A 24462-nucleotide genomic window follows, 5' to 3' on the forward strand; every position below is an offset into this window, starting at 1 on the left:
AAACGCACAGGGTCTGACCCCAAACCTCCCCCAAGGTCCTCAAACTTCACTAACAATCCAAGCACCTGTTCCCTTCACCTCCTGTGCATTTCATCCCCTCAAATCCTTCCATTTTGCTCCAGCTCTTTCTTCAGTTCCCGGGACAAACCAAACACACGAGGATCCCCGAGTCCCTCACAAACTACCCTCCAATGAGATCATTCAACCCCCACCCCGCCACAGTCCCCAGATGTTCAACGTCCCCTACCCATAAGTTTCCCTCGGGTATCTTCGAGTCCCCAAAGATCTTCAAGTCTCATCCGAACGCCCCAACCTTCTGCCCCCGCCAAGCCTCCGAAAGGCACATCTCCCTTTCCCCCCAGGTATCCCACGTTCTCCCAGGTCCCCACCCAAATGCCCCCAGATTACTACCTGGATCCCCGCCCGCCTCCCCAGGTCTATTTCTAGCCAACCCCACGGGTTCGCCTACCCAGAGCCCGGCATTTCTACCCGCTCCCGACCCTCCCCAGTCTCCGAGCCCCCGGCCACCACTCCCCCGGCCCCAACGGCCGAGGGCGACAGTTAACGGCCGGCCGGCGTGCGCCCTCACCTTGGTTCACCAGCCGCAGAGCGTGCGTGAAGGAGGGGTCCAGGGAGTCCTTCTCCGCCATCAGCTCCGGCAGGTACTTCTCCTCCATGCTCGCTGGCCGCCGGGCCCGGGACGCCGACGCGCGGCAGGCGAGCAGCGGCGGCCCCGCAACCCCCGACCCCGCCCGCGCCCCAGCGGCGCGCAACCCGGGCCAGGCGCCGCGGCCGGGGCGCGGCGGAGCCAAGCCCGGCGGTCGGCCCGGCGGAGGCGGCACGGGGAGAGTGTCGGCCGCGCGGCTCCGGTCCCCGGGGGTGGCCGCCGACTGCCCCGGGCTGGCGGCCGCTGTTCCGGGACGCGGCTCCCGCAGCCCCGCAGCGGGTCGAGCAGGAGCGGGCGCGGACCGGCACGCTCAGGCGGACCCTCGGGCCGGGCCGGCGGCGAGCTCGGCGAGCCTGAGGCAGTCCCGGGCGAGCCCCGCCAGCCGGCGCCGGCGCCCAGCTCAGCCGCGACCCGCACGCCGCGCGCCGCCCCGGGCGCTCTCCGAGCCGCCGCGCGGAGCGCCCTGCCCGCCGCCCCGCCCGCCGCGCCTGCGCCTGCGCGCCGCTCCCGCGTCCCCCCTCGCCGCTCCCGCGCGCCCCCGCCCCGCCCCCGCCACCCGCCCCGCCCCACCCCGCCCCGCCCGCCGCCTCGGGGGGCCGCCCCCAGCCGCGCCGCCGTCCTCGGGGAAGGGCGTCGCGGTGCTTCTGGCCCGCGGGGCGCTCGGCTCCAGCTCCCGGGGCGCGAGGGAGTCCCGCTGTAGGGTCACGGCGCTGGCGGACGCAGAGGCCGGGAAACTGAGGCCCGGAGAGGTCGGGCGGCTCGCCCAAGGTCACCGGGCGAGCGTTCCCGGAGGGGAGACAGAGGCCTGGCCGGGAGAGCGGTCAGGGCGGGGAGTCCCGGCTCGCCCCGGCGGGCTCTGGGGAGAGGCAACCGGGCGAGCCGCCCTGCTCTTTATAAGGCTCTCAGGACTTCCCTAACTTATTTCTCTTTGCTGTCCCCTCTTTGCAAGGAAATAACACGGGCGCGCCGTCCTTCGTTGGCGCCTGGGCTCTGGATGCCTAACGAGGGACCCCAGGTTCCGAGGTCGGTTACATAAAAGCGCGTGCCCTTCAGGGCGTCTTTGTCATCCCGACTTGCCACCGGCGTGTCTTTCTCTTCTCCCATAAAGAGCTGTGACTGGAGGAGGAAGAGGGAGCCTTGCAGGAGCCTGTCCCCTCATGGGGAGAGTCTCCTGGACACACGTGGATGCTAATGTCCTAGGTCCCCTTTCGCCCCCTTCCCCAACAAGCCCTCCCTTAGGACGTTTTCAGGTTTCCTCAGCATGTGGAGTAAAACGTCCCTGAGCAAGCCAAAGACTCCTGAGTCTGTCCTGCCTTTCCCCTGCCAAACCCCATCCCCAAGTCCTGGCCTCAATGTCACCTTCCCTGGACAGCTTTCCAAGACTTCCTCTGCAAAGCAGTCAAGGCACCATCCCCCCCCTCCCCTCCCTCAACCTGCGCTGGTCAGCCCTGGCTCACAGCTGTAATTCTGTTTCCAGGAGACCCTGAGCATCTCAGGGGCAGAGCTAGAATTTTGTTTTGCAGGGGGTGGGGAGGGTCCCCAGCATCTGGTGCCTTTGGGACAGGTGTCCCAAAGAAATGTTTGTTGAAGGAACAGACCCGTGGAATGCCAATCCTGTGGCCAGCTGCCTGGGGCAGATCTTCCTCCCAGGCTCATGAAGGCCTCCACAGCCAGAGATGCTGAGAGTGGAAATCAAGGATCACTAAGCTGCTCTGAGTCTCAGCCCCAAGCACCCACTGCCCTCATGCACAAACACCCTGTCCCCTTTTCCACCTCTAGACTGCAATGGCTCCCAGCAAAAGTGTCCTTTTAGAGTTCCCAGAAGGAATGTTCATGTGTCTCTTCGGTCTGAACTCTCAAGAAGCAGTCAAAGGGTAGGTTAATTGTGTAGCCTCTGGGACCCCCACAGCCTGGATTTGCCATTATGACTCTCCTACTCATGTGACCTACCTGTGCCTCAGTCTCCTCGTCTGTAAAGGAGAGATGAGAATCCAGATACAGATACAAATGTGGACCACATCTCCAAAACCAAGGTTAAGCCAGCAGCCCTAGTGGGCACTGAGAAGGATTCGTGGGGCTATGTTTTCTCTTAGAGCACTGGAAAGGAATGCACATACCTCTGGCTTGTGTTCCTGCATCATAGGACCTACATGCTAGGGTGTGTGTCCCTGGTGGCCACACTTAAAGGGTGGAAGGGAGAAGGGGTGTTCTGGGATGTCGGTGAGCCCCAGAAGAGGAGAATGGGGACCAGATGCTGGATGCTCAGCAGCCCCCTCATCACTTGGTCTTACAGCCTCCTTTCCATTCAGGCTCTCTGCCCAGGTAACTGCCCACACTTTGAGTAATTGCTGTTTTCATTAAGCACTTACTAAGGGCCAGGCTGTTTCATTCACTATTTTCAGTTTTCTCAATGACCTGTAGGGAAGATATTATTTATCACCACTTACAAATGAGGAAACTGAGGTTCAAAGCAGTTCCATACTTTTGCTTAAGTCCCATGGCTGTCAGTCAGGGATCCTAGACTCATGGACCCTAAGGCCTCCTCCCTCCCTTCCCTGTTCTCCCCTCCCAGGTGTCAGTTCCCGACAGCTGTGACCCGCTCCAGCCCTCCTCCACTGGCAAGGCTGGCAGACACGTTCCCCTGGCAGCTGGGGAGGAGGGCTGTACACCAGGAAGCTGACAGCAAAGGCACTGAATCTTCCGCTCTGGACCCTCCTTCTCTCTGAACCTTCCAAGAGGGCAGGTGCCTAGCACCGTGAGTACCCACATGGGGTCCTCCAGGGAGGAAGGAGACGAATGTCTCTGTGAGATGCTCAGGAAATTGTCCCCACCCACCAAGCTGGCTGACTGCTGGCTGTGGGGCCCCCACGCACCTCTCCACAGACTCTGTCAGTCTTCATGAGATGGCCACTCCTCAGGGCACTCGCCGTCAGATCCCTGAGATGATGAGAAAATCTGGTGTTAGGAACAGTTCCAATTACTTTGCAAGCCATTGCCGGTGGTACTCAAACTCAGGTCTTCTGACCTTCAGGCCAGAGATCTCTGCAGGCACCCATCGGTATTTCCTGAGCACATGCCAAGGGCAGGGTCTGCTTTGGGTACAAAGGACCAGCCGTGAACCAAACGGACTTCCACAGAGCCTGTTCAGGCGGGGCCACAGGGGCCACGTGTCCCATCTGCATACTTTGCATCTGGCCTGGAGAGGAGGCCCTGGGCTCCAGTAAGAAGGTTTTCTCCCACTGCTGATATGTCAGGGGTTCACCTCCCAGCCCCAGAGACAGAGGGGCTCTTCTAAAGCCAGCCTTATCAAGTGTCGCCGTCCCCACGCCATCTCGGGGGCAGCCCCGCAACTTGAGCCAACCAGCACCACGGCTGTCTGTCAGAATCCCCCTGAGCCCCCACCTACCGCCCCCACGTGTTGGTGTGGACAAGTACTGGCCAGCCTCTCAGACATCGCCACGGCAACCGCGTGCCTCAGACAATACACAAAAGCGGGCGGCATGTTTCGGAGAGAGTTGTCATGTTTGTTACCAGATTGCTGTTCACACCATAAGCGTCCTATTCCTTCAGTTTAGGAAGGGTGAGCACTATCCCAGATCTCCCAAGACCCTGCAGTGCCGTGGGTGGGTGAAGTTGAGAACTGGACCAGGAGCTCGAGGCCTCGGTTTGACCCCCGGCTCTCCTGCTCACTAACTGTGTGATCTTGAGTCAGATACTCGATGTCTCTGAGCACTGGGAGAGGAATCCGTATCTTCCAGGATGGTGGCAAAGCAGATTCCTTAGGCTCATCATGGGCACTAAGTGACTGTGCTGAAGGCTTTTGACTTTCCCTCCTCCCCACTCCCCACAAGCATTGTCCCCGCTCCTGTGCACACGGGACACATCGCACTGGCGTCCGGTTATCTGCGGACCCCTCTGCCTCCACAGCCCGAGCACCTGGCTGGGCGGTCAGTTTGCAGCAAGCCCTTGACACCCGTTCAAGTCCATTCTTCTGAAACACGGCCTCTGACAGCACCACTTCCCAGCTACCTGAGACAAATGAGTTTGTCATGTAAGACAAGCACCAAAAGATGGCACAGCCTTACCTAGAAATCACTCATTTATGTGTCAGGAAGAAAGGCACCAGACATGTTCACTCTGATCCCGGGCTCCAGACAGCGACAGGAAATGCATGTTCAAACCTTGAGTAAATTAAAAAGGCTTAACACGTGATGGGGAGGACACGGAGGAACTCCTCAAAGTCCGGAGCCTTCCGAAGTTCAAAGCCCAGCCATCAGCCCGGAATGGCCTCGCTGAGGACTAGTTGATCTGTTAGGGGCTCGCTCCTATTTGCTCAATCGACCTCACCAGCCTCCCGCGCTCAGTGTGCAGAGACACGGCGGGAAGGAGCCGCAGCGGGCAGCTCGCTCAGGAGTCACTTGCTTTTAGAGGTGAAGAAACTGTGGCCCAGAACATCTAAGTGATCTGAAGGCAGGAAGTGGAGAACTGGACACGCACACGCACACACACGTGCACACGCACACACACACGCGCGCACACACACACAAGCACACACACACACACACACACACACACACACACACTCCACGCGCGTCTAACGACAGGTGGAATGGGACCTTTCAGCTCAGGCACTCACATACTGAAGACACCTGTTTGTCTCTATATTCATGTCCCCCGAAAGTCCAGTCCCTCCCCTCGCTGTTCGGTGGACTGAAACCCCCCACCCTCTAGCAGACTCAGCTGTCAACAGGAAGGGAGCCCTCGCGGTTCCCAGAGCCGCGGATGAAAACCACAGAATTGCGCACACGCCCCCCCGTGGCCAAACGTGGAAGTACACACCCTCTAAAGTCCCTGCTGAGTCAGGTTGATCCCCGCTTGGGTTGGACTTGGAAGCCGCCAAAAGGGAATCCCAAGTAGGATTTAACTCCTTCCCAGGAAAGAGGAGAGTGAAGCATCTTCTTCGGTGAAAGACTGAAACACGGGAGGTAAAGAAAAAGAGGAAAAGGAAGGGGAAATAGGAGGGAGGGAGAAGAACTCGGGAGCAGAAGGAAGAGAAGGGAAGAACACAGAGGAGGAGGTGAGCACGGGGCAAAGGAAGGTTATGGGAGGGATGTTTCTCTATGCTGAGCCTCTGTCTGTTTCAAGGATAAGCGCGCTGGGTAACGGAAAATAACAAGAATTGTGGTGTCCGGGGTCGGGGTGTCACGACCAGCCAGGTGGGTACGGATGAGCAGGTCACCCCTTGACTGACCCCGTCACTGTCTGGCTCAGCGATCTTCCCAAAACCCAACTCTTTCTCTGTCTCTATCTCTGAGATTGTGAAGGAGTAGCTACTAGTTGTTGTTCTCATCCTCTTTTATTGAGATCTGATGAGAACAATAAAGATTTGCAGAGAAAACCCCGAAAAGTGCTCTGAGTTCCCAGGTATAACCATCGTAGAAGTGTGTTTTATTATTTCCCTCTGTGCAGCAGCAGCCTTCTGTCCCCCGCTTCCTGGACTAAAAGGGGATATGTGATGCTGGACTGCCAGCACACTTGCTATATTTCAACAACACATCAAATTATCACAGCCTCTGGGGCTTTGTAAGGTGCTGTGATTTGAAAGTTGCTGTTGAAATGTAACATATTATTGCCACAGTAGTAAAAAGATCCATGTCCACCTCCTAACCCACTCTTTCTTGTCGACGTGCATAGAGCTGTCCACAAAACAATTCCAGCCACATTAGCCAGACACTTTACAACAAACCTGCATGTGTCTGAGTTCGGCATAATGCTCATACAAAGCGTTTTGGGAAGTGTCAAGTTCGTGTCCAATCAGCCCTCAAGGGGGTGATGACATTTGGAGAGTCTACTGCAAAGCAAACACATCCAGATCACATAAAAAAAAAAAAATGCCAGTGTTTGCTTGTGCTTTTCTGTTGTTAAAAAATGAGGAGCTAATCTTAACAAAAATGGCTGTGAAGGAAGAAGGGACATGAAGTCGAGGTTCTGTACTCACACCCACTGAATTGCATGAGAAAACATCTCAGAACAGGAGTGGACTGTTGTCAGTAACCGTGGGCTTCCCAGGTGTCCCTATGGACTTCATTCTTTGCGTTTTGTATCACCTGGCACTAGCTTCCCCATGCACAGCCTTCATCACTACCCTGTATGGATTCATAATGGCAGGATACACACCTCGAAATCCTTTGCTTGCTGTTAATGGGCGGGGGCGGGGGGGTAGGATACCAGATACACTCACGCAATCTTGATTCACTTGATCCAGCCTGGAATGGCAGCTGGTACGTGGGAGTATGTGTGGGAAGTTCCAGCTTCCTCTGGTGAATGGTAGCCGGAGAATCAATTCTCTCGAGGTTTCCGAGCCACACTCACCGGTAGCAACCTTGTAAAGCTACGGCAGCTTGACTGTACCAACCACGGTAATCTGGGCACAGTTCTACACAGTAGGTTACCCTTGAGCACAGAATGGCTGCAGCCACCAGCTGAGGATCCAAACCCAGCCATCGGTCTACCCATAACCAAAAGAGTGCTTTGTGTGAAGCAGCCTCTTCCGGCCTCAGTCTGCCCACTTGTGGAATGAAGACAGGATCATTCCTACAAGCAGTTCCTTTAAGATCTCCATGAGGTAAACGGATGTAAAGTGCTCCGTACAGAGTCTGACACCCAGCAAGACCCTAATGGAGAGCATATATGTAAAATACCCAGAAATATAATGGGAGCCACAAGTGCAATTTTAAGATTTCTAGCAGCCACATTAACAAGGTGAAAAAAGGATGCCTCAGTGATTCAGTCGGTTAAGGGTCTGCCTTCTGCTCAGGTCATGATCCCCGGGGTCTGGGGATCAAGCCTTGAATCAACCTTCCTGCTCAGTGGGGAGTCTGCTTCTCCCTCTCCCTCATACTCTCTCTTGTTATCTTTCTCTCGATCCCAAATAAATAAATAAAATCTTAAAAAAACAAGCAAACAAGGTGAAAAGGGACAGGTAAAGCTCATTTTAATAAGATAGTTTCTTTAACCCCCTATATCCAGAATAATTTTTCAGCATGTAATCAATACTTTTATAATATTGAGATATTTTATTATCTTTTTTCACGTTAAATTTTTGAAATCTGGTGTGTGCTTTGCACCTAGAGCCCTTCTCAATCCAGGTGCAAATGGTTACAATAAAGTGTCGTCCTATCAATACTATAAAGATAAATTTTCTTTAAGATTTATTTGACAGAGATAGAAGCCTGACGTAGGACTCAATCCCACGACCCTGGGATCATGACCTGAGCTGAAGGCAGAAGCTTAACCCATTGAGCCCCTATAAAGATGCATTTAATGGAAGAATATCTTGACTGCTCCCATTTTAAAATTCAAATTCACTTAAAATTTAATACCATTAGCCCCAGTTCTTCACAAATACTAGCCCCAAATCAAGCGCTCATTAGCCACATGTGGCTAGTGGCTGTGGTATTAGGCAGTACAGATCAGAAGAAGAGGTTCGAGGGCATGAAATAGAAACCCCAGCTGTCAGCGCTCAACCAAATAAGACGTGTCCCGGTCTCACCCCACGTGGAGTCCAAAATCGGCTACAAAATGTGTGGCGAAATGTCAGCAGTGTGCCAGGCTCCTTCAGCCTTTCTGCATCACCCAGGTTAGGGTGTCAGGGTGGGATGTCTCCACCCCTCCCTGACCACCTCCACCCCCTCCCCGATCTCATTTCAGGGAGGAAAATGTGGGGAGGGGGAGGGCTGACAGGAAAATGATCTTTACCGGTTGGGTCTGCTCTGCTGTTAAGTTTTATGAGAAGCCCCATGTAACGGTTCTTGCTTAAGTATCCGTAGCCAGAACCATAACACACACAGCCAACCTTACCTGCCCAGGACAGAGCTGGTCAATACAGAGTTTTACATGGACATGTTGATACCCCCACAGAAGTGGAGTTCCTCCGGAAGAAATAGGAACCAACGGGGACGCCTGGGTGGCTCAGTTGGTTAAGCAGCTGCCTTCGGCTCAGGTCATGATCCCAGCGTCCTGGGATCGAGTCCCACATCGGGCTCCTTGCTCGGCGGGGAGCCTGCTTCTCCCTCTGCCTCTGCCTGCCACTCTGTCTGCCTGTGCTCACTCTCTCGCTCTCTCTAACAAATAAATAAATTTAAAAAAAATTAAAAAAAAAAAGAAATAGGAACCAACAGACATTTGGTAGACCCTGTCAAAGGTGACACCGCAGTTATCATTACTAATACTGCCAACCTTCACCAAGAATCCTTAAAGGAATAAAATAATAAGAGAGGGGAGGAATGTCTCTTCCTTTATCCTGTTTGAGTAGATGCTGTAGAAGCAAATGTTCTGAGCATCTGATCATGAATGAAGGATGTGACAGAGCTCATGAGGGGTGGCTCCCTATCCTCAGGAAAAGGAACAGTAGCACAGAGCCTCTGTCCCATGCTTCTGCCAAAAAATACCTAGTTCAAGCAGAGGGCTGTTTGTAGAGCAGTGAAGATCATCGTCTACAGAGCCAGCTTCTCTCTAGCTGTGTGACCTTGAGCTCCTTGACGTCTCTGTGTTTTCTCGCTCACTCTGAGGAAGGGGATTACAGGGGCGTCGACCTCATCAGATTATTATGAGAATGAAGTTAGCTAACATTTGAATGTGCTTAAAACAGGGCCAGGCGCCATAATACGTGCTTTATAAACGTTGCTTAAATAGAAAAATCTCAGCTCTGTAAACAAATTTTGGCTCAATTGATTTCTTCAGTGTTCGGTACTGGTCTGAGACACTGTTCTCCCTCCAGGGCTGAATGCAAAGCAAAACTATGTCTGTCTGTCCAGGAATAAAAGATAGAAAATGATGAAGTCAGCAAAGTCGAGAGATCTGTTCACTGACACAAGTCACCGAGATGCACTGTTTGGCATTCTATAGCCTGAAAAGGCTTTGGATTCTCTATGGACAAAACAAAACTCTCCCAAAACTTCGCGACCACGAACAAAGGATTTAGCCGACGGGAAGTGAAGTCCTACCTCTTCCCTGCCCAGCTTGAATGTGTGACTTGGCCAAGATACGCAGCCTTTCTCTGAGCCTTCATTGTCTCATCTGGGAAATGGGGCTCCTAATTCCAGTGTCAAACATTCCTCCAGGCAACCCAACACTTTCACAGTGAATGCAAGTTGTTTCCTCCCATCTTTTGTCTTTGAAAATCGGTAAGGCAGGAGGAAGTTTGGAAGAGAAGTCTTTTGAGAGACTGAATTTCACAGACAGGCTCAGTGACTTAAACGTTAACAAATTTGGAGCCACGTGTACATCAGGGTTTGTTTGTTTAACTAAGTCTCGTTCAAGGGATGCATCTTGCTTGTGCAGATCAGAAGGCTCCGTGCTTTTGCTCTGAATGTTTTGCTTTGGGCTCATACCTCAGACGCATAGTGGGAAGAGCCCAGACTTTGGAGCTCAACCTGTCAACTCCTTTAACAAGTGACTTCTTTTCTTTCCTTTTTAACATTAAAGGGTCTTTTCACTTCTGAAAAATCAAGACCACTTAACTTCTCTAAGCCTCAGTTTCCTTAACTCTAAGTATCTACCTCCCAAAATATTGAGATTGATTAACTAATATTGTGTTCACAAATTGCCCAGCACAAAAATTGGGGGCTTTGTAAGCGATAATTGTTACAGAAAGTGAATGATAGAAACTTGGGCTTCTTGTCAAATCACACAGACTCCGTAAAGTGGGTAGAGAAAACAGTCTATAGAAATTACCTCTTTCGCTGATTATTTATTTTCTAGATTTCCTGGAATACAGAGTGGAAGAGAACATTACACTCCAAAGCTTTACTGAAGGAGCCGTCAGGTTTTAATGGCATGAGGACAGTTTACTTCAAGTGAGGTCCAAGGAGATGTGCGATGCTGGAGAATTGCTTCCAAGCAGATCTTTAAAACTGGCTGAGGATCTGTGGCTGTGTGCAGAGCAGTTAAGTCACTGCATAGTTGCAGCAAGACGTCAAGTTGGCTCTTAAAACAGGCCCCTCAAATTAGTCTAAGAGCCCTTATAACAAACGAGCCTCTGATTAAGAGATTAATTTGGTTTCGTTTTGCATTTGCTTCTTTGCCTTTCATAAAATAGTTATCTGCCCTTTAAAAATAGCTTTTTTTTTTTACTCTTCTTCCCAGTCCCCCAAATCCTACTCTCTTTCAATGTTCTCTTTCATTGAGTGTCCTCTCCGTCATTCCAGAAACCTGGAGGCCACTGCCTCGCCTTCAACCCCACAGTGATTCTGTTAGCAGTACCTGTTGACTTCCTCTCCCAAATATCCCCAGATTCCCCCATTTCTCTGTCCCTGCTCTGCCTTTTCCTCAGAAGCCTCCTGCCCTCTGGCCTTGAACCTGGCCCTCATCTGTGTTGCACCCAAACTGATCTTTGCCAATGCAAGCCTGCTCATTTCCTTCTGGCTGAAAACCTTCTCCACTGCTGGTAGTTCTGATGAAGACCCGACCCCTTTATTCAGCCAAGAAAGGCCTGTGGATTTGTCCCTGCCTACTTTCCAAGTCTCTTCTCGCTCCCCCAACAATGATCTATGAGCTTGGGAGAATGTACCAAGAATTCATTGAATGGAAGCTTCATAATCTACAATGGCTTCCTTTTGCTCCAAACATCCCCCTGACTCTGACTCTGTTAATCCATGTCCCATCCTCCCCTCTGACAATGACTGTTGACCCACATCCCTTCATTTCCTCCCCACCTCTTTGCACACAAAACCCAAAAGAGCTCTTCTATGACTGGCCTCTCCCAGTGGGGGCTGCAAAGGAAGTATGGTTCACTGGTCCACCAGAACATACTGGTGGAGAGCTAGGACAGATTCAGCCAATCTCCCATAGCCTCAACCCATCAGAGCATCACACACACACATAGACAGGCACCCACAATGCTCCCCAGACTATCACAGTCAAGCCAGTGCCCGGACACTAGACAAGCACTAGGTAGATGAGTGTGGCCAGAGTTAGAGCAGCTGTTTCTGAGAACAAAGGGCACATCTCCTCACCAGTTCATAATCCTTTTGTGTTTTTCTCCTTAGTGTTCATCTGTCTATTGGTCATTGTTTACTGAGTATATATAATCATGTGTCACTTACTGCTCCGGGCTTTGGAACAGGGACACTGTCCTCAGAAAGTATAGAGTCTAGTGCAGGAGATAGACACGCTACTTCCTGGCTCTATGACCTTAAGGAAGTCACTTAACCTCCCTGTGTCCCAGTTCCAGTTTACCTATAAACTGAAAATATGGATGTCACCCTCACAGCACTGTTACGGAATGAAATAAAGTAGCATATGTCAATTTCTGACTTCATAAGGTTGATATGAGCTATAATGAGATAGTACAAGAAAAGGGCTTAGAATAGTATCAGGATAACATCTTCAGTAAGCAACAGTTTTGTGTATTATCATGTGAACGGAGACATGTAGGGCTGCAGGTTGTACCAATTCTCTGAAGGAAAGGAATTGAGGCCCCCGGGCGGCAGGGGTGGGGGGTGATGGGAGGAACTTCTGTAGGTGGAATGACCAGAGAAGCCTCCTCTACAGAGGTAACCATTAGGACGTGAAGGAGTCCGTTGTGAGACTCAGCGGAGCCAGAGGGCTCGGGTCTGGGATGTAGCAGAACCAAAACGGATGTCCTAGGCACACAGATCTGGTTCAAACATTTTCTCTTTAGCTCCTCAAGGTGTATCCTCAGGTGAGACTCAGCTTTAATGACAATGTCATAAAGGTAATAGTAATGAAGAAAATAATGTCGGTGTGGTAGATTTTAAATAACAGAACTCATGTAAGTCACCAAGCAGAGAACCTTACACATGGTAAGCATTTGATAAATGCTGGGTTGCATCTGCTTCCCATGCCAAGCATCCTCTGAAATTAATGCTTGCCTTCTTGGGACCATTTGCATAACCAGTAAGTCAGACTTGGAAGCCACGCCAATCTAACTCCAGATGCTGGGTCTTTCCCCCTTCACCAATCTGTCAGAGCCCAGACCGTTGCAATAGCTGACACATGTCTGGAACACTGATTCTAACTCGCCTTTTCCATGAATTCTCTCTTTACTCCTCACGGTGTCTCAGTGAAGAGGATTCTGTGCTTCCCCCTGTCTTACAGGGGAGAGGGGCCCCGAGAATGCGGCATCTTGCCCAGCTTCACCCAGCAGTGGGCTGCCCAGAGCATCCTCAGCCTGTCTGGCAGGCTCCTGCCCATGCACAGACTTCCTTCCAGGGGCCGGCATGGAGGAGGGTTTGTTCTTGTGTTCTCAGACCCCCTCCATTCGTGAGGCTGGACCCTACTCTTGACTACTGCTCCCCTCTTTCAGGAAGGTTCTATTTTGCTTGGGGCCACGGTGATCTGAGCTAAGCTGGAAGCATCAGCCATATTTAGTTGTAAATGTCTTGCTTGTGTGTGATGCATCTACCTACCCCTCCAATGGGCTGAAACTATGCCTGCCTCCCTCTCTTCCTTGTCTGCATCTCCTATTGGCCACTGCAGAGGTCTGGGGAGCTGCTAGATGGTGAAGTCCTGACAACAGTGGATGAGGAGGGAGGGAAAGCAAGGAAGATTGATCCCTGTGATTGTAGAGGGCTGAATGGCACTATTTCTTCATAGCTAGAAGTAGTGCTGAGTAAGCTCTCAATTATAACAGCACCTTTCCTGAGGAAGCCACATTTTCTGAAATAAGAGTTAGGACACATTTCTGAGAAGAGAGGTGTGAAGAGTCCGCAAGGTTCAGCTTTTAGGATCGGGTTGGGGGAGTTGTTGGAATTAGTGTCTCGGCAGTATCCACCGGAGGCTACTGTCGTTGCCGTTTCACAGATAAAGAAGCCCAAGCTCATTCAGCTTCAGAACCACTGGTGGCACTGAACGAAATGGTGAAACACTTTCTCCTTGAGAACCATCATGGTGTGTGTCCATGACTGGCCTTGCCAGGTTTCGCGTAAGCCTTCTGTGGTCCATATCACGGATCACTGGAGCTTCAGTCCGCGTAAGACCATGACTTCTCACCACATTTCAGGACCCACTCTGACCTCCCCCGTCAAAGCGCCCATCTGATGACGAAATTGTCAAGTTGTCCGAAGCACCCTGGAGAGTGGGCAGCAGGACACTTGTCTGTTCCACGTTTGGGCTGCAGCACCTGGGACAGCTGTATTCTCCTGCTCTTGTTCTACATCCCAGAGGATCACTTTTCTTACTCCCTGACTGCACCACAAGCTCCTCCTGCCTCCCTGGATCCTCCCATTCTAACGGGAGAACTCGCCTTCACAGCATGCCTTTCCTAGATGAGGTGCCCATCCTCTGGGCTCCCAGAGCCCGGGCTTCCTCATGGTATCATGGCCTTCTCCAAACACTCATCCATTGTCCCCACCGGGCTGTGTTTTCCCAGAGCCCAGGGACCACAGGTGTTCAATAAATGTTAGCCTGGTAGATGAACAAATGACTCATCGTTGTTGTCGCCATCAGTTTGTGGCATCTTTCCATGTAATCAGTTAAGCAAAACTGGGTTTAACATGCATCATGTAAGCCATCTGCATACATTATATCCAACATGTTATACTGGATGGATGGCTCTGAACAGTGGTAGTTTCAGGGAAACTGCATACGGATAGCTAGTTTTAGCATTTAAGTAAAAAAAAAATGCTATAGCTATTATCTAGATAATTTTAAGGAAGTGGAGATGGGGAGAGCTTCAAATACAGGGCATTCATTTCCTGTACTCATGAGAAGCATCAAATTTCTGGGTTTTATCAGCTAAAAGTTTGAATGTGTGTTAAATTACCTAACAGTTTGTTATATGTCAGGTGTAGAAAGCCAATAATTGAAAAAAAATGAACTCTACATCCATTTTAATAAAACTGAAACCCGTATGCCCAAATCTTATTTCTGTTTTTGTTTTTTCTCCTGTAACTGATATCCAGGAAATTCAGACGATAGTGCCTACCTCCACGATGATCAGACTATGTTTCAGTCCTTCATTCACTCATCCATTCAGCAAATCACTGGGTCTCTCTGCCGGGCTCCACGGAGCTCCAGGGGGATGGCCTTGGCTCAGGGAGCTCCAGTCTCTGCTCATCATCTGGGAACACACATCTTACACCAATAAGCTTACATACCAGTATGGAAATTACACGTGTGATGAGTGCTCTGAATGCAGAACAGAGGTGACCCGATGAAGTCAGGTGGTCAGGGCAGTGCCAGCTAGAGGGGGAGCAATTTGTCCTGGGTCCTCATTCTACAGATGGGGAGAAGGAGGCCTGAGCATTTTGACTCTTAGAGAAGGCCAGGGACGCAGATGAGATAGACAAAAATCTTCTCTTCCCAAAGCCCAAGATTTCCCCACTCGTCACAGCCTTGCTTAATTGGTTCATCTGCACAAGCACAGAATAAGGCTAGGTTATTTCTGAGATCTTTCTACCTCCAGCAGTCAGTGATCTTACTTGATTAAATCCACTCAAATCCATGCCTTTGAATATTTCTCTTTTTTCTGATCTCAATATGAATCATTGATGAAAACCAATCATGGTGATTCCATTGGGAGAATTATTTTCATACCCATGTTCCTTTTTTTTTTTTTAACATTTTCTCATAATATCTAAAAACTGGGTTTTTTTCCTCACACAGCATAATTTTTCTCTGAAATGAAATTTTGTGCTAATAGATACAGACACAAACCAATTGATTGAAGATCCATAAAGGTGAAATTGAGGGGAAGGAAAGATATAGTCAGATCATCCATGTTTATTTTAATATCTCTATGCAAGGGATTTTCTGAAATAGCCTAAAATAATCTATATTTCATCAGATGGGAGTGTCAATAGAACAAAGTCTTGTCACAGAATAAATTCTCTTCAATCTGCAATTAATTAAGCAAAGGGACAAATCATACTTAAAGATCTGTTGAAAGGATATCAACACCATTATTTTTCTAATACAAAGTGCTTTTCCCATAATGCACCTGACCCCACTTTTTTCCCCTCTATAATGCTTGATTGCAAAGAAATTCTTAAAATAGGCAGAGCAGAGTCCTCATTAGAGAAGTTTAGTTATCTCTGGAATATGACTCAAATCCCCAAATACTGTCTTCTCCACTTCCCCACTGTTCTCTGAGATTTCACCATACTGGTTCCATTCTCTCTAAGACTTTGTTTTAAATTGAGCAGAAATTCCCTGGTAGAGGCAACTCACATTTTCCTCCCTTCCTTTGATCCTCTCATCTTTCCACCCCGTCTCCATGTCTCCCAAATATGAAAACACCTCAACATTCTGGTGATGTGGAGCTTGGCACTGGCACCCTTGCATGGAGCGGACAAAGCCCCACGGACTGAGGACGACTCTAGGGCTCCCACTCGTCTGCGCAACAGCACAGCCAAGGCAGGGCGGGGAGGTCTCCCTCACCTCGGCAGGGTGCATAGAGCAGCACCCAAGCCTCCTGGCTCCTCAAACAGTGACTCTAATTGAGCTGAGTTAAATCTAGATGCGCTGGATGAGAGTCATGGAATTTGAACCTGGTTCTACTGTGCTCAAGTAGCTGATGGAGAAATATTTATTCAAGTGGGAACAAGGCTTTTCTTTTCATGGTCTGATGAAAAATCATAGGTACATATGGGTTCAAACCCGAACTTTTCTTCATAGCAGTGGTGGGACCTTGGACAAATCCTCTCACTCCCAATGGCCTTGGGGTCTTCATCTTAAAATAGGGATAATACACTCCATTGGGTTGCTGGGCAGATCAGAGGTAAGCTCATCTGATCTCCTGCAGGGTCTGACTCACAGTAGGTGTCTGCTTCACATTCCCAGTCAGCGACAGCATCATCACCTCCACCACATGGAGGGTGGCTTTGTGAGCCATGACTTGAAGCTTGGCACTGTTCTCTAACACGTGTTTGCTGAATAATCAAAATTCCACCAGCTTATGTGTTAAGCACCTGCTCTACCTACACAGGTTTTCTGCTGTATGAGATACAAGAAAAAACTAAGATGGGGTTCTAGCCATCAAGGAAGTAACTATTATGTTTGAATAGATCATTTAATCCTTCTCATTACTCAGTAACAAATTGGGACAGCTGCAAACTCCCCTGGATACAAATGGAAAGAGGAGTTTAAATAGTTTATTCCAACTACCTGCCTTGTCTGTCTGGAGCACTGGAGAAGAAATAAGAACAATTATTGCCTTGTCTTCATGGCCTGTTGCCAAATGAGACAGGGCAAGAAACTTAACCAACCAGCTTCCCATTTTCTTTATAAGCTTAAAATCTACCATGAAGAGATGCACCTTTCGGTGGAATATTGGAAATATTGGAAATCAAAGCTTCCTACAAATCCCCTATGTTTTTGAATGCATACTAAAAAAAATGAATGAATGAACATGTGGTATACATAATTCTGGACTTTGCTCCTAACCATGTCCACCAGTATCATGCATTCAAGCCCACGTTCAGCTAACATCGATCGAGCACCTGCTGTGCATCAGGTACCATGCAAAGTACTTAACCCCATTATGGCAGATCCATATACCAAACCTGTAAGGTGGTTACTGTGATACCCATTATACAGATGAGGAAACTGAGGGTCAAGGGGCAAAGTGATTTAACTGCGCTTCTTCTGTTAGGAGGGAGCAGAACCCAGTTCCAATTCCAAACAATACCCATGTAAATAACAATTACCATATTTATTAAGAGACTCGAGGGAATTGCCTTCCAAAACTGCACCTCCTGCAGTTTTCTGCATTTCATTTCATTTCAGCCTGTTGCAAGACTGAAAGCCTTTTTCTCTCCTATGCTACACTCAAGCCAACAAAAACTCAGGTTCCTTTTACCTTCAAAATAAATCCAGAATGGACCACTTCTTGTGACCCATCTCTACACTATAGGTGGGTTGCTGTGGATCTCCAGAGGGCTCTGGGTGCTCTCACCCAGCCGGCAGCAGGCTGCCATGATCTCTGGAGTTGGCGCTCTCCTGTCCCATGGCATTTGCATGGGAAGAAGTCATTCACATCTGCAAGCAGTTTTTGCCATATGATATACAGTTTACGTTTTGGTTTTGCCCTTGAGTGCCTTTCTCCTCCCTCCAGAATGAGGTCAGCAATCTTCTCGGTTCTCTGATGTATTATTTCCAGAGCCAGCCACATAGTAGGTGCTCAATAAACATGTGATAAATAAAGGAATAAAGGTTGGATTTGGGTGTTATTCAATGGCATCAAGATGACATAATGGCCAAGGAAGGCAGGGACATCTGAATCTAGGTCAGCTGTAGACTTCTTTCCCAGGGAGGACCATAGGAAGAGACACACAGAAGAAACAGTGTAAGGTAGAAATTAGTGTAATATTTTATTGCCAGCTGACATGGACACCAAACCCCAAAGGAGCATTCTGGAAAGCTGGGCTAGACCAGTGGCCTCAAGTGGAGGGCCTAAGAGGTCTTCTATCACCTCATCCCCACCAGATTTTCAGTCTTCTCCCCCTTTGACCATCACCTGGAAGTCAAAGAAAGAGAGCCTCTTAGTACTTCTGCTGTCAGTGCAAGAGAGGAGAAGGCAACAGAATCCCAATCAGTAAGGAAGGGAGTGGGAGAGAGGGTCACACCCATGTCCTGATCTTTAGGTGCAATAAATCAGCAACCTGGAAGCTGACCCGTCCAAGGAGTGTGGCCTCCTCGTCAAAAGAAGGCGGGGTATGTCAGAGAACCCTGCCCTTCACCATGTCTTGAATCTTTGTTGCTTTTGTTCACTCAATGGACCTACACATTTTCCTGAGTTACTACACTACTGCAGTGTGCAGCCTGGTCCCCCAGATGCCCCAGATGCCCCCTAGCCCTATGCAAGGTCTGCATGCAAAACCATTGTGCTAACACAAAACCTAGTTCCCTTCTAACCCCTCCACCTGGGATTATGTGAGTAGCTTCAGATAACAGGTGAACCGTAGTCCAGCTTCCTCAGACAAGGTGGCTGGCTGCAATGCCATTCCACTATATAGAAAAAGACCCCAAACTTATCATTTTATTTCATGACTCTACAGATGGTCCAGGCTCTGTTGTACAGGTCCAGCTGGGGGGCCACTTAGGGTGGCAATTTCCCAAAGGCTGGATGTCCAGGATGTCTCCCTCATGTGGCTGTCAGTTGATGGCGGCTGTTGGCCAGCATCTCCTCTAGGGCTGACGAGTCGAGCTTCGACACGTGCCTTCTCCACTTGGCTTCAGCTTCTGCATCAGAGCAGCTCATTCCAAAAGCGAGCGCGCCAAGAATGAGCCTCCTACAGAGGTCCAAGTGGAGCTTAAAGGCTCCTTAGAATCCAGCCACAGAAGTTCCAGAATATCACTTGTGCTGCATCCAATTTCTCAGACAATTCCCTCAGGCCAAGCAGATTCAGGAAGATGGGCAGTAAACTGCACCTCTTGATGTGGGAAGCTGTGTGCATATATGGGGAGGGGAGGGATGGACAGGGGCCATCTTCAAAACCATCTACCCCAGACACTCTTCCTGGAAGCATCAAAGAAAGCAGGCAGAGTGTCCTTGCATAAGAACCAAGGAGACAGAATGGATGCTAAGACACAGGAGGAGAAGTAACATTGGAGATTCAAGGTTTTTTAAAGATTTTATATATCTATTTGAGAGAGAGAGAGAGAGTGCATGAACAGGGGGAGGAGTAGAGGGAGAATCAGACTCCCCGTTGAGCAGGGACCACCCCACCCCCATGTAGGGCTTGATCGCAGGACCCTGAGATCATGACTTGAGCCAAAGACAGACACTTAACAGACTGAGCCACCCAGGCACCCCGGGAGAGTCAAGCTTTTAAGTGAAAACTTCTCAGCCTTCAGGTGAAGGCTGCAGATCAAAATAGGGCACATGGGAGGTGGCCTGGGGTTGAAGGTACTGGGCGCATCAGGAGACAGGAGCGGACTCAATCCAGTCCAGCTGCCATAAGCTTCGTTCCCATCAGTTGGTAAAGTGATGAGGGGTAGAGCCCTACAAACGCAAGGAGCTCCAACAAAAGCCTGATTCTGAAATGTTTATCCACCCAGATCATTCGGATAGCTCCTAGAGGGCTGAAGAATGAAGGAGTTTCTGCCAGTGGAATCCAGTGAGCATACACCCCTCCAAGTGAAGGAAGTGTGCTAATTTGATCAGTGCAGATAATCCAAGAGAAAAAAAAAAAAGTGTTTTTTTAGAAGGGAAATCTGATCAAGCAGTCCATGTCCTCAGTGGGCCTCCGTCACTCAGACCGGCGCTCCCCGCTGGGGTACTCAACCCCAGCTGAGTGCTGAGCAGGACACAGCAAAACACAGATGTCCTGCCTGGGTCAGAGTGTTTCATAGTAAGAAATCGAACATTGTTATTAACTTCAAACAAACAAACAAACAAACAAACACCGAGATACCTTGGTCCGGTGTGCCAGCTTCGAATTGTTCAGATAAAAGTTGACATTTCAAGACATTCCCCACTTTGGCGGGTGGCCTGGTCCTGAGCCAGAAGACCGCCCTTAAGAGGGGTTTCAGGCAGCACGTTTGGGGGAGCACTTCCCTTAGTGAGTGGGGCCCTGGTTCCCTCTTCTTCCTTAGTCAACTAACCCAGTTCCACAAACATTTCACAACTCATCAGTGGCAGCACCGGGAAGTGGTTACAAACTGAGCTGCTACCCCTCGCTGGCTGGGTGACCTGGGGTGACCCTACTACTAGCTGGCCTGACATCTCTGAACCTCAGCTCTGGTTTCATCTTTCCTTAGTCTGGGGTTCGCAGCAGCACCTGCCCGACAGGCTGTAGTGAAGACTGACTAGTAATTAGCTCAATAAGTATAAATAATGGTTTTTATTATATTCTAGGAAAATAGCATTCTGCTCTCATGCCCCTGAGCCTTTGCGTGTGTTAGTCTGCATGACCCAGAGCTCAGTGTCCATGTCGTGTCCCCAGGAAAGCATTCTCTGGCCTCCTCCTGCCTTGCCTGCCTCCCCCACAGGCAGTCAGGTTAGGGAGTATTTCCTCTGGGCAACCCCAGTCCTTGGGCTTTTGTCTCTCTTAGCGTATAGCACCCATAGAACTCTGAAGAGGAATTACTTAACACACACACACACACACACACACACACAAACGATTATCTTGAGCACTGAGCCTCGGAGGCAGGGGACTCTGTCTTTGGCAGTCAGTGCAGCACAATGGCTAAGACTCTTAGGAACGATTCTGCCTGAGTTCCAATCCTGCCTCTGCCCTTTTTTAGCCCTTTGACCTTGGGCAAGTTATTTAACCTGAGCCTTGATTTCCTCACCCATAAGGACAGAGTCAAGACAACGAGAGCAGCAGTACTGCCCGAGACCAGGGCAGTCTGGGCCACATCCCACTGGGATCCTCTGCACCGGCTTCAAGACTGGGTTTGGGGTGCATGGGACCCTGGAATCACCCTCCCAAGCAGCCACTAACCCCCCCACCTGCTGGGCCTCTGGAGCTTCCTTCCCTGGTCTGTTCTCCTGAGGGCACACAGCACTATGGGCACTCTGAGGCCTCGGGCGTGGCTACTGTTTGGGAATGTTTCTAAACTGAGCTTGAACTTGAGCCTGAGGATAGGAGAGAAGGGGACAGGGAGCTCCCTCTGTTTGTTGACCTCAGTCTGCAGGAAGCCATGTGATGTGTGATTCTATCCCTTCCCGCAGCTGCCAAATCTTCATTAAAGTTTATCAAACTCATAAACGCCTATTATGAGTGGAGCGTGCATGTGTGTGGGTGGGTGTGCTTCACAGAAATGGGGAATGAGCCTGCAGTCATGTTGGGCTCAGCATGCTGTAGGACAGAAAGAGCACAGACAGCAAGAGACCTGAGAGGCTGAAGCAGCCCTGCAGAAGGGAGGCTCTCGGACTTAGCAGAAATCACACAGGCAAGTGCGGGATCTCCAGGGGCTGGGGCAGGATCGGAATGTGGCTGACACTATTGTATCAGTGTCTGTCAGGGGCAGGAGATGGTGGTCGACACACGAGTCACACAAGAGAGAAGCCAGGGCTAATGCACAGTCATTCTGGACCCTTGCAGTGGGGAAGAGAACACAACACTGTCTCAGGACAGTGCAGACTGATGGGAGAATGGCAGAGGCCGGGAGAGAGCTGCAGGTGACTCAGAGGTGGGAACCCCGGGAGGAGGGAGGGTCTAGGTAGAGGGGGAGCCTCATCGTAACTGATTTCCTCGATCGGTCACTCCTCGCTGGGGTCTCTGCTTCTCACAACAGGTGCTGGGTCACATTCATCTCTGTGTTTCTAGGGTCTGTTATAGTGTCTGCCAGCATCAAGGCACTAGTAAATGTTTGTTGAATGAACAAATTAATGGAGATGTTTCTGCATATAAAACACAATATGTTGCTTAAAAATTCAATTTGTGCTCAGCTTTGCAGATGCACATCTGTTTGGATAGTTGGTTATTTTAATTACATTCAGCTTTTTCTATGCAGCATTTATGAAGTGGACTGTGGCAGTAATATAATTAAACTAATCAGCATAGAAAGCGAAATAAGATTATCCAAGGTAGATTTTGACCCTCAATTATATGATATAGCTACCACTGCTCCAGACAGAGTAAGGGGCAGTGTGGTCCAGTGGGATGATCACAGCCCTTGGACAAACCACTTATGTTTCAATCCTCGCTGTCTCTCACTATCTGTGTGACGTTGGGCAGGAATCAAAGTCTTCCTCTTATATATGAAGGAAGTAATACCCACTTCCTGAGATGTGAGGCTTATGAGGGATGGCATGGGTATATATAGGAGGAATATTCAGTAGGATTACTCTGATTTCAAGCAACGCTATTCTTGAATTCAAATCTGTCATCACTGTGGACTCAGGTGAGGGCAGTTGCATTAGGAATCAGCTCCCACTTAGAATCCAAGTACCATGAATGATGGGAAGCTTGACTCTGCCTGGCTTTTACCCAAATCCTGTGACCCAGTGTTCATCTGGATTCAATATGAAGTCTGATCCTAAGTACTGAAACAATATTTAATATCAGCCCACTGTGCCCCTGAGTTCTGCCATAATCTGTTTTCAGATTTGCTGAAGTTTTCTTTTCGATTTTATCAGCAATTATTTCAAATGAAATTGGCACCCGACAATTGGATTACTGAATCGTTGACTCTCATATCCTGGTAGACAGTAAAAAGCAAATGCAATTTTCACCAGTTACCTGTCAACTACTCCATGTTGTTATAGGGAAAAGAAGCTTTGGCCCCGAGAGACAGAGTGGAAAGGGATCTGAATGGATGAGAAAGCTGGATGCGAGCTCCTGCTACAAACACGGCTTCGTGTTTGTTAGATAGGACATGAAAGCTTTTGTAAATCAGATCCTTATTGTTTTCACAGTATGTATTCATATTAACCAAACTTCTCACTATTAATAATAATTTATGCTCGTACACTAAATGTCAATCCTTTAAGATGACATTTTAGTATGCCCTATTCTCCAAATAATTATTCAAGGGAAATAGGTCAGATGAGGGACAGGGCAATAGGGCCAGAGAGAACCAGATTTAATTCTTACTTCAGCACAAAGGTGCTCTTGGGGGAGATCACTAAGAGGACACTGTCAGTCCTCTTAGTTGACCCGTAAGTTGGACCCCAACAATGGGAGGCTCCTCACCTCTTCCCTTGTCCTTGGAATGTGCATTCCACTTGCCCCCCACCCCCACTCCCGCACTCCCAGAAGCTGCCCCAAGGACACAGCCATGAGAGAGTGAAGTGGTGTTGAGACATTCTAGATGGTCTAGGCGACAACTCAAAACTCTATATAAACTTTTCAGATTTGGCTAACAGGTGCAGAGATCTACTCGTCTCGCGGTGCCCAAGACAAGCCTTATAAGTAAGTTCTCTTGCTTATCCTGCCTGCCGCCTCCCCAGCTAGAATGGCTGCCTCTTTCTTCTGTCTCTTCCTGTCCTCTACAAATGGGGGCCCGTTTCAGATCACACTCACAAAGGTTCGCAAGGAGGTTCCCAACCAGTAGACGCTTCATCGGAATATAAACATTGTAAGACCTTCTGGCAAACTTGTTATAAAGATTAAAAGAGGTGATAATATACAGGAACATCCTAGTCATTCTCAGTTCTTGCCCTTTTTTTACTGATGTAGCCCATCTCTTCATCTATTTGGTAATATTTTTGATAGATCCCAGGTACGGTAGAATGTACTTTTATTCTCTATTATTTGCTTTTTCCCTGTAAGAGAAATACATCCTTGCCATTGCCTGGGTCTTTGAATGTGCACAAACATGGAACAGACCTGAATTCAATCTGTGGCATTGACTAAGACTTTGTAACTCACTGAGGTTTGGTGGTGGGGAGGTGTTTGTTGACAGTAAATGCTGACTAATTCACTGTTTTGGAGGGCGGAGGATGGAAGAAGACAGACACTGTTTCCTGCCTCAAAGAAGTTACAATGTAAGAAAGAGAGCAGCTATGCAACAAGTCGTTCAAATAAACTCTTCAGGGCTCCATGATGGGCAAGGGAGGAGATACGGAGCTGAAAGCAGGGAACTCCATCTCAGTGACAGGGTGGGTGGCCACAGAGGAGGCCACAGGCCTGGGTGTTTTCTTGTCTTGTCTAAGAACCATAGTATCGATCTCATGATGAGTAAAATAATGGCTTCTTAAGGCACCTGGGTGGCTCAGTTGTTAAGCATCCAACTCTTGAGTATTGGCTCATGTCATGGTCTCTCTCTCTCTCTCTCTCTCCGTCTCTCAAATAAATAAATAAATAATGGCCTCTCAAAAATGTCGATGTCCAAATGCCCCATGTGTAACGTGCATGAACACGTTACACAGCAAGGGG

General features: G+C 49.3%; 1 protein-coding gene across 2 annotated transcripts in view; it reads right to left on the reverse strand.

The window, feature by feature from the left end:
- The window catches only part of KHDRBS3 (KH RNA binding domain containing, signal transduction associated 3), a 186711-nt gene extending 185946 nt beyond the window's left edge, over positions 1-765 (reverse strand). For both annotated transcript variants that reach the window (XR_013966627.1, XM_080799908.1), the window contains exon 1: positions 590-765. Coding sequence is in view for 1 of the 2 variants with exons in the window: in XM_080799908.1 (XP_080656034.1) it covers positions 590-677 (88 nt within the window). In the remaining variant the exon portion in view is untranslated. The remainder of the gene's footprint in view (positions 1-589) is intronic.
- Between the last annotated feature and the right edge of the window lie 23697 nt (positions 766-24462).

This window comes from Martes martes (genome assembly GCF_963455335.1).
Source record: "Martes martes genome assembly, chromosome: 4".
NCBI lineage: Eukaryota > Metazoa > Chordata > Mammalia > Carnivora > Mustelidae > Martes > Martes martes.